This window comes from Muscardinus avellanarius, assembly GCF_963383645.1.
Source record: "Muscardinus avellanarius genome assembly, chromosome: 7".
Taxonomy (NCBI): Eukaryota; Metazoa; Chordata; class Mammalia; order Rodentia; family Gliridae; genus Muscardinus; species Muscardinus avellanarius.
In genome coordinates, this window is record NC_137793.1 from 102,968,608 (window position 1) to 102,986,300 (window position 17,693).

The following is a 17,693-nucleotide window of genomic DNA, read 5'->3' on the forward strand; positions in this document are numbered from 1 at the left end:
CCTGGATTCATCCTTTGTGATCAACCAGGAACTTTAAAAACTCATTAAATAATGAAGATATTAGAATGAGTTTTCTAGCTAATTATGGACAAAGTTAATACTCTCTACACGTATTCTTTTTTGAAATAAATGGTTCTAAGCCGAGTGTGGTGGTGCACGCTTGTAATCCCTGCGTTTGGGAGGCTGAAACAAGAGGATCGCGCAGGTTCACAGCCTCAGGTACTTAGGCTCTCAGCTACTTAACGAGACCCTGTTTCCAAAAAATATATAAAATAGGTCTGGGAGTGTAGCCCAGAGGTAGAAGGCCCTGGGTTCCATCCCCAATACCACCAAAAAAAAAAAAAAAAAAAAAAAAAGAAAAAGAAAGAAAGAAAGAAAGAAGAAATAAATGGTTCTATTCTTGATTGTTTTGATTTTGGAGAGAAGGAAAGAAAGCTGTTTTTCAGTTAGAGAAGCAGCTCAGACCTTAAAGGAATACATGCAGATGGAAGTCTGAGCATAGGTTAGAAGAGTTGAAGAGGGAAACATCCTCAGGAGAGAGACTGGGGGAAATCGTAAGATTGAAAAGCATTTGTGCTTGGGCGGTGGGAGGAGTAGACCAGTTATGTCTCATTCTAAAAGTGACAGTTGGGCCATACGCCTTTGTATTCATTGCTGCAGAGTCCATGTGGATTTCAGGATTGAGAGGAGAAAGTAGTCAACTTCAGTTTAGATTTCTGACCATAAATTTTACTTTAACTTGAATTTTAGGCACATATCCTTATGGAATATATTGTACCTAAGTTAGAATTTTTAATGAAAGTATCAAATCAAGTGAAAATTACTACAAAATATCAAATGAAAAGACTAAACGGTCAAATAAAGGTAAACTTGTAATAATGCATCTTGTCTCTAAATAGCATCTCATTATGCAGCCATACTGGATGCTGAGCAATGAAAGCAACAGTGCCCTTCCTGGGGCTCTGCAGGACCTCTTACTGAGTCCGGATCCTAGACCTGCATGGTAATAGTGATGATATTAAACACATGAGACCACGAAAAACACTTCATGTAACATTAGCTCATTTAAGAAAACTATGGGAGTGGGCATTTCTTCTTCCTGTAGTTGAAGGGACAGGTTCAGAGATTGAAGTAACTTGGCTTGGATCACACAGATAGTGAGTGAAAGAACCAGAATTCATGTATAGAAATACATATATATTTAAAACAACAAATTAATATTTTAATTAACTTTGATTTTATCATATGTAATATGAAATGTGTAGGATAGAAGTGTTAGAGAGGTTTTTTGTATTTTGGATTATTTTCATAGTCTTTACTCTTTTTTGGCTCCTAATCCAAAACCTGAAATCTGAAGTGCTCCAAAATCTGAAAAATTTTGAATGGTGCCAATGTGATAGTCAGAACTCAAAAACCTCACACTTTTAGAGCATTACAATTTTTGAATTTTTGGTTTAGAAATACTCAACCTGTACTAAGGAACCAGTATCATATTTTAAATGATTGTTTGAAAGTCCTAAAGATATTTCAGTGTCCCTAAAAGAAGTGTATAAACATAGTATAATTAGACACTTGATTATTTTCATTGCTAGACATCATCACATTTTTATAAGGAAAATATTTATCATGTTATGTTACTTTTTAAAAGTTGCTTCTAGTAGCTCATTTTGAGGCTATTTCTCCTTAATGTGGAAGGAAGAACTTTATTCCTAATTTTTTTTCTCCTAGGTATTAAATAAAACTAAAGAATTTGAAGACGCGGTGAGAAAAGTTTTAAGAGATGTTAATTTAGATAATGATGTAGTTGTATCAGTCTTTGAAACAAACATCAGAGTTCTTGGGTAAGTATGCCGGACACTAACGCTATAATTTTAATAACAAAATCTTAGGGTATACTGTTTGTTTATGAAGCTAATAAACAAGTTTCTTATGTGTAAAAGATAAAACTTAGGTTTATTATACCACAGAGTGTGGGATAATCGCAATCAAGACAGCAGGTTTTGGAAGTAGTGGTGACCGAAATTAAAGGTAATCCCTGTGTAAAATGAAATTACAGGTTGTACGTTTGTTGTAATCACTACATCACAGGTTTGCTTTTTTTTCACGAGCTTACATAGTTTTCTAACTTTAGCCAAGCTCCTTTTGCAGAGAAGCTAAATAAAACTGAATTTATAGGATTACCTTTCAACTAAACAATTTGAAGTGCTCTTGAGATAATTAAAACAATGAAATTACAAAATTGGTTTCAGCATTACTAAATTTTTATATTTTAATGATTACCTTTGTGTTACTGTAATTCATTTTCTTTTGATAAAGTGAGCCTACTCTTCAGTTAAATGTAAGAAACAGCAGTTTTCAGAGGTTATTAATTCTCTGTATTTAATAGAGTATTTAAAAAAATTTTAAGTTTTATACTAAGACATTAAAAGAGTTCATGATAATAAAAATAAAATTATAGCCTGGTGTGGTGGCGCACGCTTGTAATCCCAATATTTGGGAGGCTGAGACAGGAGGATCGCACAGGTTCAAAGCCAGCCTCAGCTACTTAGTGAGGCTCTCAGCAACTTAGTGAGACCCTGTTCCCAAATAAAATATAAAATAGATCTGGGAGTATATAGCCCAGATGTAGAAAAGCCCCTGTTTTCACCCCCAGTACCACCCCCCAATAAATAAATAAAATTATAAATTTATTAAATTAGTCTATCACATTTATTAAATGTCTAGAATGTTCTTAGTTTTAAGAAAGATATTTAAGAATGCTACTTTACAAAAACATAAAACATTTGATTTTTAAAAATTATGTTGAAGCTGGGCATGGTGGTGCACACTTGGAATCCCAGTACTTGGGAGGCTGAGATAGGAGGATTGCAGGTTCATGGCTAGCCTCAGCTACTTACTGAGGCCCTTTGCAACTTAGTGAGACCCTGTTTCAAAATAGAGAATAAAAAATAGGGCTGGGGGTGTACCTCAGAGATAGAATGTCCCTAGGTTCCATCCCCAGTACCACACACACAAAAAAAAGTTGGCTATAATAGAATAGTTTGCCATGAAATAAGTAGCCAGTAAAGAATTAGGTCTTCTGTGGTCTTTCCTCACGTATGAACCTGTGGATAATGAGAGACATAGACCTGCTGATGTGGTACTGTTAGGCCTGTGTACGGTGTGGATAACGTTTCATCTCTGACCCCAGGGGCCTTTTGGGTGGACACTCCCTGGCAATCATGCTGAAAGACAAAGGCGAGTACATGCAGTGGTACAATGACGAGCTGCTCCAGATGGCAAAGCAGCTGGGCTACAAGCTCCTGCCGGCTTTCAACACGACCAGCGGCCTCCCGTACCCGAGAGTGAGTGATTCTGCAGGCGGGCCACCATCTTTACGTGCTTCCTGTGTGCAGGTGACAGGAGCTTCTGTGATCAGAGCCAGTGTTCCTCACCTGCTTGGAGCCGAAGAAAAGTGCTTCAGAGCTGTCTAGCGAGTTTACGTGGGCGTCTCAGCTCAGTTAGATTTGAGGGATGTGAAAACTAGATTCCCGTAAGCTTTGTGGTGTCTCTGCGTAACGGATTAGACTGTGCTGCAGAAGGGAGAAGCAGACGCCAGGATTCAGGCCAGAGCTGTGGGTGCAGAGTTGCAGTTGAAGCAGTGAGAGTAGGCACTCTGAAGGAGGCGGCACCAAGGGAACATGGACAGCAGGGTGAGAGGAAGCGGACTGGTGAGACCGCACAAGATGTCTGTGACGATCGAATGAGAGTAGCAGGCATGTAGGAGGCAAACCTAAAGTAGTGGGTAGTATTCTGAAGACCAAAGCCAGGCGTGGTGACGCATGTTGGTAATCCGAGTACTTGGGAGGCTGAGACAGGAGGATTGCAGATTTGAAACTAGCTTCAGCAACTTAGTGAAGCCCTCCACGGTTTAATGAGACCCTGTTTCACAATAAAAGAATAAAGTAGAGCTAGGGGTATAGCTCAGAGGTAGAATGCCCCTGGGTTCCATTCCCAGTACCACGAAAATACATCAATAAATCCCAAAGCAGGAGAGGTTGTGGGTATAGTAGCAGCATGTTTGTAATCCCAGCTACTCAGGAGGTTGAGGCAGGAGGATCACAAGTTTAAGACCACGCTGGGGAAATTGGCAAGGTCCTGTCTCAAAATAAAATTAAAAAGAAAAGGTTGGAAGCTGAGGTTGAGCTCAGCGGTAGACCTAGCATACCTGTGAGGCGTCCTGGGTTTGATTGCCAGTGTCTCTCACACACGCACACACACACACACACCCTTCTAGAACACTGGAGAACTGGGTGCAGTCGGCCTGAGAGGACGTCGTGTGGTAGATTAACGGGGCAAGAAGGACTCCGTAGGTTCAAGTAGGCGCGGGCCACTTATTTGGGGATTTCCTCTGTGTTAGTGGTTAAGGAGAGCTGGTCGCGCAGTCAGCTGGGGGCTGGCGTTGTTATTTTTTCCTCTGAGAAAACTTTACGTTTAGAGACAAGGGAGGAGCCGCTGAGGACTGGAGGGCTGTCGCTCCGGTTAACTCCTCTCCTGTCCCCACTGCGCTCCCCGTCCCATGGGGCGCCGCAGCCATCGCCGTGTGCCACGGCGTCCCCCTCTCATCACTCCTGAGCTTTTGGAGAGTATCATTTCATTCCCAAGCTCTGTGAGGACCTCGCTCACTCTTCTCTCTGCTTTGTGATTCAGAGCACGCTGAAAACTAGTGTGACTGACACTTTCCCTGAATTCCCTTCAGTTTTAGTGACTCTCCCTATCAGGTTGAGTGTCCTTTAACGTTGAGGATTCTTTATCGTCGGCCAGCAGACTGATGCTGTCTCAGACCCGCTAACCAGTTCAGCCTTTTTCCATTTAGCCAGACACTCCCTAGCGTTGCCCCTGGTTTGGTTTACTCCATGCTCTTAGACCTGCCGTCTCTGTTACCTAGCATAAGCTCTCTACCGTTTTTCCTATCAAGAAGTCGTCTCTGGCTGGGCATTGTGGCACATGCCTGTAATCTCAGTACTTGGGAGGCTGAGACAGGAGAATCTCAGGGTTACAGACAGTGTTAGCAACTTAGCCAGGCCCTCTGCAACTTAGTAAGGCCTTGTTTCAAAATAAAAACTAAAATAGGGCTGGGGGGGTGTAGCTCAGAGTTAGAATGCTCCTGAGTTCAATCCCTGGTACCAGCCAGAAAAAGCCATCTCTGACTACGTAACATAGTGTGATAAAGGCTAAGTGCTTTTCACACTGGAGCTCACATCCCACTGATCTTCCCATCAACTTACGGGTTATGGCAGCGCTTTTCTTTACTGAAATGGACTAGAATTAAACCTTGTATTATTTGAGTTTCCAGGTTTTGATATCATAGATAGTGGTGTGAGCATTCTTCTCTACATGTTTCTACACATTCTTCAGGATAAACTACTGCAGGAGAAAATCAGAGTAGGGGAGGCTTTTAAGACTTTGGGTACCTAATGTGAGTTTTTCCCCAGAAAGATTCTTTTTAAACTTCCTCAGTGTTACATAAAAGTGCATGTGCCACTGTACTGTTATCAACACTGTATATTGTCTTTTTTTTTTGCCAATTTTGTGAGGAAAAATGGGATCATTTTAAATGTGACTCTCTTTGCTTATTAGTATAGCAAACTTTATTAATCTTTTTTTTAGTTTATTAAAATTAGAAGGAGTTTAAAATAATATATATTTGTTTTTATACAATATATAAACATTTACTTAACGGAATTTACTTTTAGTTAATATTTCTAATTTTTCTCATAGAGGTGGTGAATTTTGAAGACTCTGGCATTTCTTTACTTTGGCCTAACATGCGAAGCAGGCAGGGGATTGAAATAGAAGAGACTGTGAGCACTGTAGCAGCTGAAGTGCACGTGCACACGTGCACACGAGGGAGGGGCTGGGAGGGAACGCAGCGGCGCGCCACCACTGAGCTGCGTCCCGGCCGTCTCACTAAGGTGCCCAGGTTGGCCTTGGACTTGTGATCTTGTCTCAGCCTCCCAAGAGGCTGAGAATAAAGGCATGTGCCACTCTGTCTGGCTACTTTTATTTTCTTGTTCCTTAAGAAATTTTTAAAATTATTTTTTAGAAGAGGGCTATGGGGGAACATAATTGGCTTCCCATCCTTTCTTCTATACTCATAGTAAATAACTACTTTTGCCCATGAAAAGTTTTGTAATGAATTTTAGATAACATGCATAATTTCTAGAAGTCACATTAATGTTCTAAGCCCAGAAAATTTTGCTGGACTAAGTGTTGTAAGAGTTAATGGTCATTTTTTAAAGTCACATATAAACCTTGTCCATGTTAGTTAAAGGCAACTGGCCAGCTTTTCAGATAAGCTCTCATGCTGAAGCTTAGTAGGTGACTATGCATAAAATACAGGAGTGATACGACTCACATTATGATTTGTACTTATTTTAAGGACTTTCCATTATAACAAATAGAAAATGTAGGTTAAAGTAATGTAGGTAATTTATTCTTTTATATTTCAATGAAAAAGTGCCCTTTTTGAAAGCCACTTGGCGACTCTCAGGAATGCAAGATCTGTAGGAATAAAGTTGAAATTCGTTCCAAAAGCCGGGCGAGGTGGCGCATGCTTGTAATCCCAGCATTCGGGAGGCTGAGACAGGAGGATCGCAGTTCGTGGACAGCCTCAGCTACTTAGTGAGGCCCTCTGCAACTCAGTGAGACCCTGTTTCAAAATAAAGAATAAAAAATAGGGCAGGAGGTGTAGCTCGGAGGTTGAATGCCCCTGGGATCAATCCCCAGACCTGCAAAAAATAAAATAAATACATTCCTTCTAAATACAAAACCTTTATTTTACTTTTATCTTTTTGTCTTGAGCCTTTCAAGTGAATAGAGCAATAAGCGACTTTTTCTTATGTCTACAGTAGTAAATGGGTGCTCCTACCAGTATCTTCTCTGTGTTCATGTATTGGAGGCCTCATCAAGAAGATGGGAACTTTCCAGCTTCTAGATCAGATGTCAACAGAGAATGCTTATTAAATTCTTTTTTTTTTTTTTTAACTCTTTTGTGGAGATGGCAGTGTTTCCTATGGGTAGAAGTGTATGCTGTTTTTTTTTTTTTTTTTTTTTTTTGCAGGTCTGGGGATGGAACCCAGGGGCATTCAACCTTCAAACCACACCCCCTGCCCTATTTTTTATTCTTTATTTTGAAACCGGGTCTCACTGAGTTGCAAAAGGCCTCACTAAGTAGCTGAAGCTGTCCACGAACTGCGATCCTCCGGTCTCATCCTCCCAAATGCTGGGATTACAAGCGTGCGCCACCTGCCCGGCTTGTATCCTGGTTTTGAACTTAAAAATTGCTTAATACGACTTATGTTCAGGGTACAAGACTGAAATGATCACAGTAGTAGAGGTAGTTGTATTAATACTTCTTTCGCATAATTTGTAGCAATCATCTTGGGATAGTAAAGGCTATAGTTCAGTATATAGACGTCTAAAATATTTTTAATGTGCTAAAACTTTAATGATTCCAAGTGTTTCCTGTACTCCCCTCCCCTTTTTAAGGGAAAAGATACTAAAAGCAGGATATAAATGTTTATGCTTTTCTGTTTTGTTTTGGCTTTCTCGTGACCACTCCCTGGATTCTACCATTTTTACAACTACCCCCAATCACTTGATAATTCCTCATTTGAATTTTAGCTCCTTTTTTTTTTTGGTCAGTTTCTTTTGTTTGGCACTTGTTTATGACTTTCCCCTGCTTCTCTATTTACATATTTGTCTTGTTTTCTCTGTCTAGATTTTACTCTCCTTATTAAAGACAAGGATCTGTTTCTTTGTATCTTACTATAATATCTGTTACATATTAAGTAATTAAATTTTTGAGGTAGATATTTTTGAGGTAAATATTGATCAGTTGACTAGTAATTAATACAACCAATCAGAAAAATAATTTTCACTGTTAGTTATTGTTCCAAATATATATAGACGTTATTATATATTACCTTTGTGTAATTAGTGAAATTATATCTACTATTGAGGATTGCTTCATTTTAACATCAGTTCAACTTCAGATCTATCGATAGGGAGAGATGTAGGCAGCATAAGAAGGCGGGGGATACTTCCTGCCCTTGTGATGGTGCAGGACTACCAAGCGTAGTCAGCCTTCCAGAGATGCCAGTGGGAAAGAGTTCTCATTGGGTGGAGATGGGGCGGTCTGCCAGCAAGTAGCCCATGGAAACACCTCAGTGACATTCTAGCGGTGAGGCGAGCAAGGGTGCTGAGTACTGAAGACGGCATGGCGTCCCACTCCCCATGCCTCACATTTTACTGTTTATTGTTGAGTGGGTATTTGTTTAGAAGTGCCAAGAATGTGTTCATTGGACACTGTTAAGATACTAGGCGTACTCACTACTTTCTGCAGATAAATTGAAGTTTAAGTTCATTTGAGCTTCTCTTGATAGGAGACATGTACAAGACATTTTGTATTTGAATCTTTTTATTATGCTAATTCTTTGGCATTTGTTTTCTTTTGGCTGATTTACTTAGATTGCTGGAAAACATCTTAATTTTCATCAGTTTGATTCTAGTTAATTCAGGTTTATACCTGAATTTGTTATGTTTGAATTACAAAAGAAATATTCCCCTGAAAAGCAATTTTCTTGTGTTATTAGGCCTGCCAGAAAGGCAGAGTACTGTGTATCTCAAAACTTTTAAAACATGTGAAGAAAAGTTTAATCTCTTCAAATACATACTTTAAAGTTTTTTTTTCTATGAAGAACTATTTAATATAGTACAGCTTTTTCACAAATTCTCCATTAAACCGACTTTCTTTTAAGGCTTTTGTATTCTTTTATGTTTGTACTAACTAGCTCATACTGTTCAGAGAGCAGAATTATTGGAAAGGTGCATCCTCTGGGTAATTATTTCAGTGATGCTGCATTTTGGCATCATCAAGGGACTAAAAGAAAATTTATTTGCCTCATGAATATTATGTTCTTAGAGTACATTTTCCTAGATGTTAATTAGAAAGTCGCATAAGTCATTAGGTTGAATTTATGAAATAATAAGTTATAATTTTCATGATTTGATAAAATATCTGGATTGAAATATAACTTCAAGTTGAGCATGATGGCTCACGCTTGTTATCTCAGCATTTGGGAGGTTGAGACAGGAAGATCGCAGTTCGCCTAGAGCCTCAGCTTCTTAGTGAGGCCCTTTGCAATGACTGAGACCCTGTTTCAAAATAAAGAATAAAAAATAGGGCTGGGGGTGTAGCTCGGAGGTAGATGCCGGGGGGTTCCATCCCCAGTACCCCCCAAAAAAGGGAAAAATAAGTAACTTCAGAAATCTCCTATCTCTTGATATTTGCTGATGATAATCTTCTGGTTATTTTTAGATTAATTTGAAGTTTGGCATCAGAAAACCGGAGGCTCGGACAGGAACCGAGACCGACACCTGTACCGCGTGTGCGGGCACCTTGATCCTCGAGTTTGCTGCTTTAAGTCGATTCACAGGAGCAACAGTATTTGAGGTTTGCCTTTTCTTCTCTTTGGACTTCTGGGTGTTGGGCATAACTAACTTTTATTTGTCTTCCATAGCTTAACTCTTAAGATCCCATCAGTTGGAGGATTGCTGTTTTTTTAGTGAACTTTTTATCTAAGTTCCACTACCTGGTTTGTTTGTTTGTGTACTAAGGATTGAACCCAGGGGCATTCTATGTTTGAGCTAAAACCTCAACCTATTTCATTTTTTATTTTGAAACAGAGTCTTATTAAGTTGCTGAGGGTCTTGTTAAGTTGTTGCCTCAAACCTGCATTCCTTCCATCTCAGCTTCTCAAGTACTAGGATTATAAGGCATGCACCACTATGCCAGGCTCATTACATAATTTCTAATTTTTCAAAACAGAAGTCATTGGGAGGCAGCTATTTTAAGTCCAGTTTTGCAGTTTGTGCATTTTGCTTACAAAGTAAAATTTTAGTTTTATTCTTTAGATTATTTAGCTATATATAAATTTGACAGCTCCTTGACATCATAAATGTCTTTTTTGAAATATCTTTTGTCTATGTTTTATTTGTTAGACTTCCAAATGATTAGTTGGATTCCCGAAACTGTCACTAATTTTTTAAAACACAGTGAAATTTTTTCTTTTAAGTCTTGATTAAAAAATCTGGTCTGTGAATTTGTTTACTTCACAAGAATATTATATTCATTTACCGGAAGGCTGGTGTAAGATCCCCCACTCACTTGGTTTGGGTCTAGCTATGTATCACATTAAAAAAAATAAATCTGCCGGGCGTGGTGGCGCACGCTTGTAATCCCCGCGCTTGGGAGGCAGAGACAGGAGGATCGCGCAGGTTCGAAGCCAGCCGCGCGCGCTGGCTTAGGAGACCCTGTTTCCAAATAAAAATGTAAAAATAGGTCTGGGAGTGTAGCCCGGAGGTAGAAGGGCTTCCAGGAACCCCAGTACCACCAAAAAAAAAAAAAAAAAAAAAAAAAAAATCTCCTTAAGCCTGCCTTTGGAGTGCAGTAGTTAAAGCACTTTCTTTTTCTAACACATGACCTTGGGCTACTTGTCTGTGTATTTTCTTTGCTTTTATATTTTGTAACATCTTTTTATCCAAAGCCAAGAATTTGATCAGATTATTTTAATTTAGTTTCTAGTGGATAAAAATAAATGAATGAAAGAAAATGTTATTATAGGGTTATAAGTTTGGTATTACCAAATAAAGATTTAGTAATCTAGTTGATTTACTAACTTGTTACTGCCAAAGTTATATATCATTTAACAAGGAGGATCTGACTGGGTATGATGGTGCACATCTGTAATCCCAGCTACTCTTGAGGGTAAGGCAGAAGGACTGCAAATCAGAGGCCACCTTGGGCAACTTCATGAGACCCTATCTCATGATAAATAAAGGATGAAAGGTCTAGGGATACAGCTCAGTGATCAGAAGTAGAACCAGAAATTACTTTTGCCAAGAGAGCACACCAGCTTTGAAATTCTCTTCCAGATTCAAAATATGAGTCTCTGAGAGGTTTTCACCTTGTATTTAAGTGATAAATTTTGTTTTATTTTAAAAGTGGGGATTGAACCCAGGGCCATTTTTAAGACACTGGGATTACAGGTGTGCACCAGCACTCCTCGTGGGTGACAGAAATTACTGTTGTGCATTTAATTATGCCTGTGATTAATATAATTTAATAATGTCTGAATTTGAACCTGTACCGAAAGAGTAGCTAAAAATGGATGTTCTCAGAGCAAGACCACTGCCATTAAATAGCATTTTTGGAATCCTTCTTAACTAGACCGACAAGGAAACAGACAAGATAAGAGTTACAAATGATTATCTTGGAGATTTTACTTAATTCTTAAAATATCCATAGGCTTTTGATTTTTGTTTGTTTTCTTTTTGCCAAAGACATGCAGTTCTCCAAGTATGCTTTCCTTTCTTAATTATAGGAATATGCAAGAAAAGCTCTTGATTTTCTCTGGGAAAAAAGACAACGAAGTAGTAATTTAGTGGGTGTGACTATCAATATTCATACTGGAGACTGGGTGCGGAAAGGTACGTAAGGTGGGCTTTTAAAATCAAACCTTCACATCCTCATAGTGGCTGGGAAATAAAAGCTTTTCATCTGTGAAAATAATCATTGGGATAATATACTATTCCCCAGCTTAGTGGGTATAGCTTTACAGGTCCAGGGTATAGATGAATCACTATAATTAATTTATTATTTTTTTTAATGTGGTACTGGGGATGGAACCCAGGGGCATTCAACCTCTGAGCTACACCCCTAGCCTGATTTTTTTATTCTGGCCTGGCCTATACTTATTATGAGGTGCTCACTGATGTGACAGGGTCCTTTTGAGCAATGATTTTACTTCTGGGAATGTAGCCTGAGGAAATAGTACAAACTAGAGAAAATTGTTTCCAAAGATGTTCATCACATAATTTATAATACTGGGAAATTGGAAAATAGTTGAAGTGACCATCAAAAGCCAAGAAAATTATTTTATATCAATCCTGGAATATTAAGTTATTAAAATAATTTGGAAGTAGGGAATGAAACATATAGTAGTGTTATATAAACAAATAGGATGTCATATTATATAAAGAATATAATTTTTTTTTTTTTTTTTTTTTTTTGGTGTTACTAGGGTTCCTGGAAGCCCTTCTACCTCTGGGCTATACTCCCAGACCTATTTTTATATTTTTATTTGGAAACAGCGTCTCTTAAGCCAGCGAGGCTGGCTTCGTACCTGCACGATCCTCCTGTCTCCGCCTCCCAAGAACGGGGATTACAAGTATGCGCCACCATGCCTGGCAAAGAATATAATTTTGTCGGGTGTGGTAATGCGTGTTTGTAATCCTGGTATTTGGGAGGTTGAGATAGGAAAACCACAGGTTCAAGGCCAGTCTCAGCAACGTACTGAGGGTCTGTTTTCAAATAAAAAATAAAATGGGGCTAGAAGTGTAGTAGAGGTTGAAAGCCCCTGGGTTCAATACCCAGTACAAAAAAAAAAAAATGTAATTTTATGTTTATAAAAGACCTCACTGTAGAAGTAGAAAGGTGACCATTAGGTTGACAGGGAGAGAGTGGGGGGGCAGTGGGGAGTGAGATTGATCAAAGTGTGTTTTTATATATGTGCAGATATGTAACAACAGACCCCACCACTCTGCACAATTTAGGTATACTAATACAAAATTTAAAATAAAATTTAAAACACCCCTATAGAGAATCAAAGAAGGAAAATGTATTATGATATGTCTAATGAATTATCTTTTTTATACATTCCCATGTTTTCCAAAAGGGTTATTTATATATATATTTATTTATATTTATATATATATGTTTTCCAAAAGGGTTATTTATATATATAAAATTATTCTCTATACTTAAATAAATGATATAATTATTAACCAGATCATATTAAAATAAAATTGTTACCTTCATTTAGTATTACTATTTTTTTCTAAGTTTTATCTAAATGGTTCATGAAAGAGATCTGAATACTGGCTTCAGAGCTCTATAATTTTTTCCTTAACTCATGTTGGACCTTAGGTATGAATTAATTAACCATAATTAATTTGAATTAGTCATAATCTTTGACATATGCAGATGCTCTTGTCATTGGTCCATGGGCCATCTTATTTAGTCATTTTAATAAGCACCACTAATGAACCATTCATTACAATAGCAGCTTTCCTGACACTATGCTGCTCACATGGTCCTTGATTCTCCTCACCTTTGCCTCTTCCCAGCCGAAGTAACCATTCTTATGTTGATCATTTTATTTCCATTCAGTAAAGTTGTATTACATCTCTATATATATTCTCAAAAAGTATAAACTTTATTACAGTATATTATATTGTATGCATCCTTTTGAGTTTTTTCAATTAATATTATGTTGCTAAGACTTAAGTATATTGTTGCATGAAGTTGTAATTTTTATTTTACTTTTTGTTATTTTGTTGAACTAATAAACCCTGAATAATAGGCATTCAAGTTGTTTGTAGGATTTTGCTATTGTGATAAGTAGTGTTGTGAATATTTTTGTAGTTACTCCAGTTGTACATGTGCAAGAGTTTTTCTTGGCTCTATATGCAGGAATATAATTTTTAGGTCATAGTGTAAATTCCTGTTGAGTTTTAGGAGATAATGTCAAATTATTTTCTAACGTTATTTTGCCATTATATACTTTCACTAGCAACATACATGATACTCTGGATTGGCATCCTCTCCAACCCTGTATATTATCAGACTTTTAAGGATTTTGTCAAACAAATGAGTATAAAAATATTATCCTGTTATGAGTTGACTTGTGTTTTCTTGATCACTAATGACTTTGAACATGTCTTCATATTTATTGGCAACATATATTTCTTTATTTTTGAGTTACATCATCCATTTGATGTTGGGTTCATGTGTGATTTTTAAAAGAAAATTATTTGTAAGTTTCTTTTTGTAGTTTTGATACTAATTCTCTTTGAACTTTGTATATTGCATGTATCTTCTTCCAGTTTATGACTTATCCTTTCATTTAAGTCCTTTGTAATTTTTTTTTTGTGTGTGTGGTACTGGGGGTGGAAACCAGGGGCTTTCTACCTCTGGGCTATACTCCCAGACCTATTTATATTTTATTTGGTAACAGGGTCTCACTAAGTTGCTGAGAGCCTCACTAAGTAGCTGAGGCTGGCTTTGAACCTGCGCGATCCGCCTCCCAAGCGCGGGGATTACAAGCGTGCGCTACCACGCCTGGCTCCTTTATAATTTTTGATGCAGTCAAATTTCTAAATTTGCTTTTATGGTCAATATGGTTTTGTCTTATTTAAGAATCTTATTGATCAGAGGTCTAAGGGATACTTTGGAATTATGAGTTTTAAAGTTTTGTTATTGATGTTGAAAATTATAAACCATCTTCAGTTGATTTGTGTTTGGAATATGAGGCAAAACTGATTATAGATTTCTCTTTTCTTTGAGATTTTAGAGGTGTCTTCCATTTTACAAATATGGGAAAAACATTTAAAACTTTTTGTGGTATTTATAGTTCAGTGGTATATATGTTATATATATATGATACTTATGATCTGTGTGACACCTGCCCTTTGAAATTTATTGAAGTATTCTTTGTTGTCTAAAATTTGGTCAGTTTTTGTAAATGTTCTACATATACTTAAGGAAAAATACTTTTTTTCCAAGTTGCATATAAAATTATCTCAGTTTGCTTAGGTACTAGTAATGTATAGATCCTAATTATTTTCTGCTTGCTTGACTGTTTAAGAATTAGCCCAGGTAGCCAGGCATGGAGGCACACACTTGTCATCCCAGTACTTGGGAGGCTGAGACAGGAGGGTTGTGTAGGTCCGAGCCAGCCTCAGCTGCTCAGGGAGGGAGGCTCTCAGCAATGTAGTGAGACCCTGTTTCCAAATACAATACAAAGTAGGTCTGGATGTGTAGCCCAGAGGTAGAAAGCAACTGGGTCCATTCCCAGTACCACACAGGATGTGTAGCCCAGAGGTAGAAGGCAACTGGGTTCCATTCCCAGTACCACACACACAAAAACCAAGAATTAGGACAGGTAGATGACATTTCCAGAAATGGTTTTTCTGTAGTTGTTTTTGCATTATATATTCTATTGGGTGCATTAATTTGAAATGGCTCCCTCTTTTTATTTGAACCCTCTGCCATTCATAGAGTGACCCTCTCCATTTCTTACAATACTTTTGTCTGAAAATATATTTTATCTGATAGTTATGTAGCTGCATCCACTTTATCTTGCATAGCACTTGCTTGATATAACTTTCTCTGTTTTTACTTTCAGTCTTTGCAACTGCTTATGCTCTAAGTGTGTCTTTTGTAAAATTTATACATCCTTAAGTCCATTATATGAGTCTTTGTCTTTTAATTGTGAGTTTAGTTCATCTACATCTATTGATATTTTAATGCATTTGGACTTATTTGTACCACTTTAATGTTATTTCAGTATGCCCCACTTTTCTGGGTTACATTTTAATTGATACCTCTATCTACCTTCTAAAAACATAAACTTTAGTACGCTCTCCCACCCCTTTGTCTCCCTCTACCTCATCCTTTATCCCGTTACACTGATATTGCATCAGTATTTAGTTCTTATCAATATGTTTTTTCTTTTTTTCTCTTGGTCTTAAGAGGATTCTTTTTTTGTCTTTTCTCCATCTCTTTTTATTTAAAGATAACAAACTTTATTAAGAAATTTACTTGTACTTTGTATGCCGTTTATAACATCTGGGTTTGTCTTCTTATTTAATAAGGTCAGACTTGAACTGACTTGTAATCCCAGTACTTGAGAGGCTGAGACAGGAGGATCGCAGGTTCTCCACCAGCCTCGGCTACTTAATGAGACTCTGTTTCAAAATAAAAAATAAAATATTGCTGGGGGGTGTAGCTCGGAGGTAGAATGCCCTGTGGTTCAATCCATGGTACCAAAAGTAAATAAATAAATAAATAAATAAATAAATAAATAGTCACACCTTCCACCTGTAGGTTCTGCTTCCACAGATTCAACCAACTGTGGATTAAAAGTATTCAGAAAAAAGTTGTATCTGTACTTTTTTCTTGTCCTTATTTCTTAAACAGTGTAGTATAACAATAATTTACGTATTGTTTACATTGTATTTGGTATAAGTAACCTAGAGATGATTTAAAGAAAATGGGAGGATGAGCATAAGTTCTATCAGATTCTATACCGTTTACATAAGAGACTTGAGGATACGGAATACTGAAATCAGTCTCCTGCAGAAAGGATTGAATTTTATCCCAGACTGTTCAGCAGGAACCTTATATGCTGGGACCTTATATGCCTAACAGTTGTTTTATTGTGGGTTTATATTTGGTTGTATGTAATTTTTTGTTTAAGGTATTTTCCCTCAGATTTTTAGAATTATAACTCTATTCTTACATCTTGTTTAAAAAATGTCATCTCATTCTTATATTTATGCCTTTATATGTGATCTTCACTCTTTTTAGAGGATTATAAATATCAAAAACTAGGAGAAATTTTTTAACGTGTCATTCTAATTCTCAGTATAGGTTTTCCTGTTTCTCCTTTGATACTATGTGGGCCCTTTCAATTCAGATCTTTCTTTTTGATTCCTAAAAATAACATTTTAAAGGTATTATCTTCATTTTTATTTGTTTTCAATTCCTGTTACCTAAATAATTTTCACTTGTACTTCTATCCTCTATTTATCTTTTCTAATATCTCATTTTTAAATAAGACCTTTGTAACCAATTTTGCAAAGTAGCAAACAGTTATAGCAAGGGAACTATTATTCACATAATAGGGTAAATATTTCTGTAAATGTATATTTTTTACTTTAAACAGTATCATGTTTAGACTATTTTTATTGGTGTATTAGTATCCTCATTTGTACTCTATAATTATCCAGACTTGTTTAATGAAAGATTATATTTATATGTATTTTCTATAGATAGTGGAGTTGGAGCAGGGATTGATTCATATTATGAGTATCTGTTGAAAGCCTATGTCTTGCTTGGAGATGACAGTTTTCTGGAAAGATTTAATACAGTAAGTTGATCTAATTTTGTATTCTATAGTTGATTCATTTGAGTCCAGATTTTAATAGAAAATTACCTGAGTGACTAAAAATAATTTTTAAAAATCTATAGTAGATTTTTATTAGTATTCCCTGATATTGGAAAGGGACAAAGTAAAAGCTACATACATTCCAAAAAATAAGTACACAAAGTAATTTTGTTTTAATCCACCAATAAGTGATAAAATATGTAGATTAAAGTTTGATCTTTTCTATAAGGAAGAGAAATTTTTAGAATAAGTTACAGCTAGCTTTTTTTGTTGGATTCCAATTCTGTTTGAAATCTTGGAAGTTTGGTCTAGCCCTTGATCATACCAAACGTATATCATTTTAACACTTAGAGAAACTCTTGAGTATTCATTTCAAAAGCAAGTTCATAGTATTAAGACTGGATCAGTACTGCCGGCTTAAGTTTTTTGGGAGAGGGAGAGGATTGTTGAATTGGACTGCCTTTGTAATTGAAATAAACAAATTAATTTGGCATACTCATCCGCTCTATCACTATCTTTTTTTGAACATAATTTACCTTTTTTTCTTTGTCCACACATCAGTTCACCCATATTACATATGATGCAATGGTTAAAAATATGGGAGAGGAGCTATGAGTGGTGTCGCAGTACGTGGAAGGC

At 36.9% G+C, this 17,693-nt stretch overlaps 1 protein-coding gene across 4 annotated transcripts in view; it reads left to right on the plus strand.

Moving 5' to 3' along the window:
* EDEM3 (ER degradation enhancing alpha-mannosidase like protein 3) overlaps window positions 1-17,693 on the plus strand; it is a gene marked incomplete at both ends in the record, with an annotated part of 66,827 nt that overhangs the window by 19,459 nt on the left and 29,675 nt on the right. For all 4 annotated transcript variants that reach the window (XM_080699001.1, XM_080698998.1, XM_080698999.1 and 1 more), the window contains 5 exons: window positions 1,729-1,841; window positions 3,191-3,344; window positions 9,362-9,496; window positions 11,427-11,532; window positions 16,939-17,036. In XM_080699001.1, the coding sequence (XP_080555127.1) occupies window positions 1,729-1,841; window positions 3,191-3,344; window positions 9,362-9,496; window positions 11,427-11,532; window positions 16,939-17,036 (606 nt within the window). The remainder of the gene's footprint in view (window positions 1-1,728; window positions 1,842-3,190; window positions 3,345-9,361; window positions 9,497-11,426; window positions 11,533-16,938; window positions 17,037-17,693) is intronic.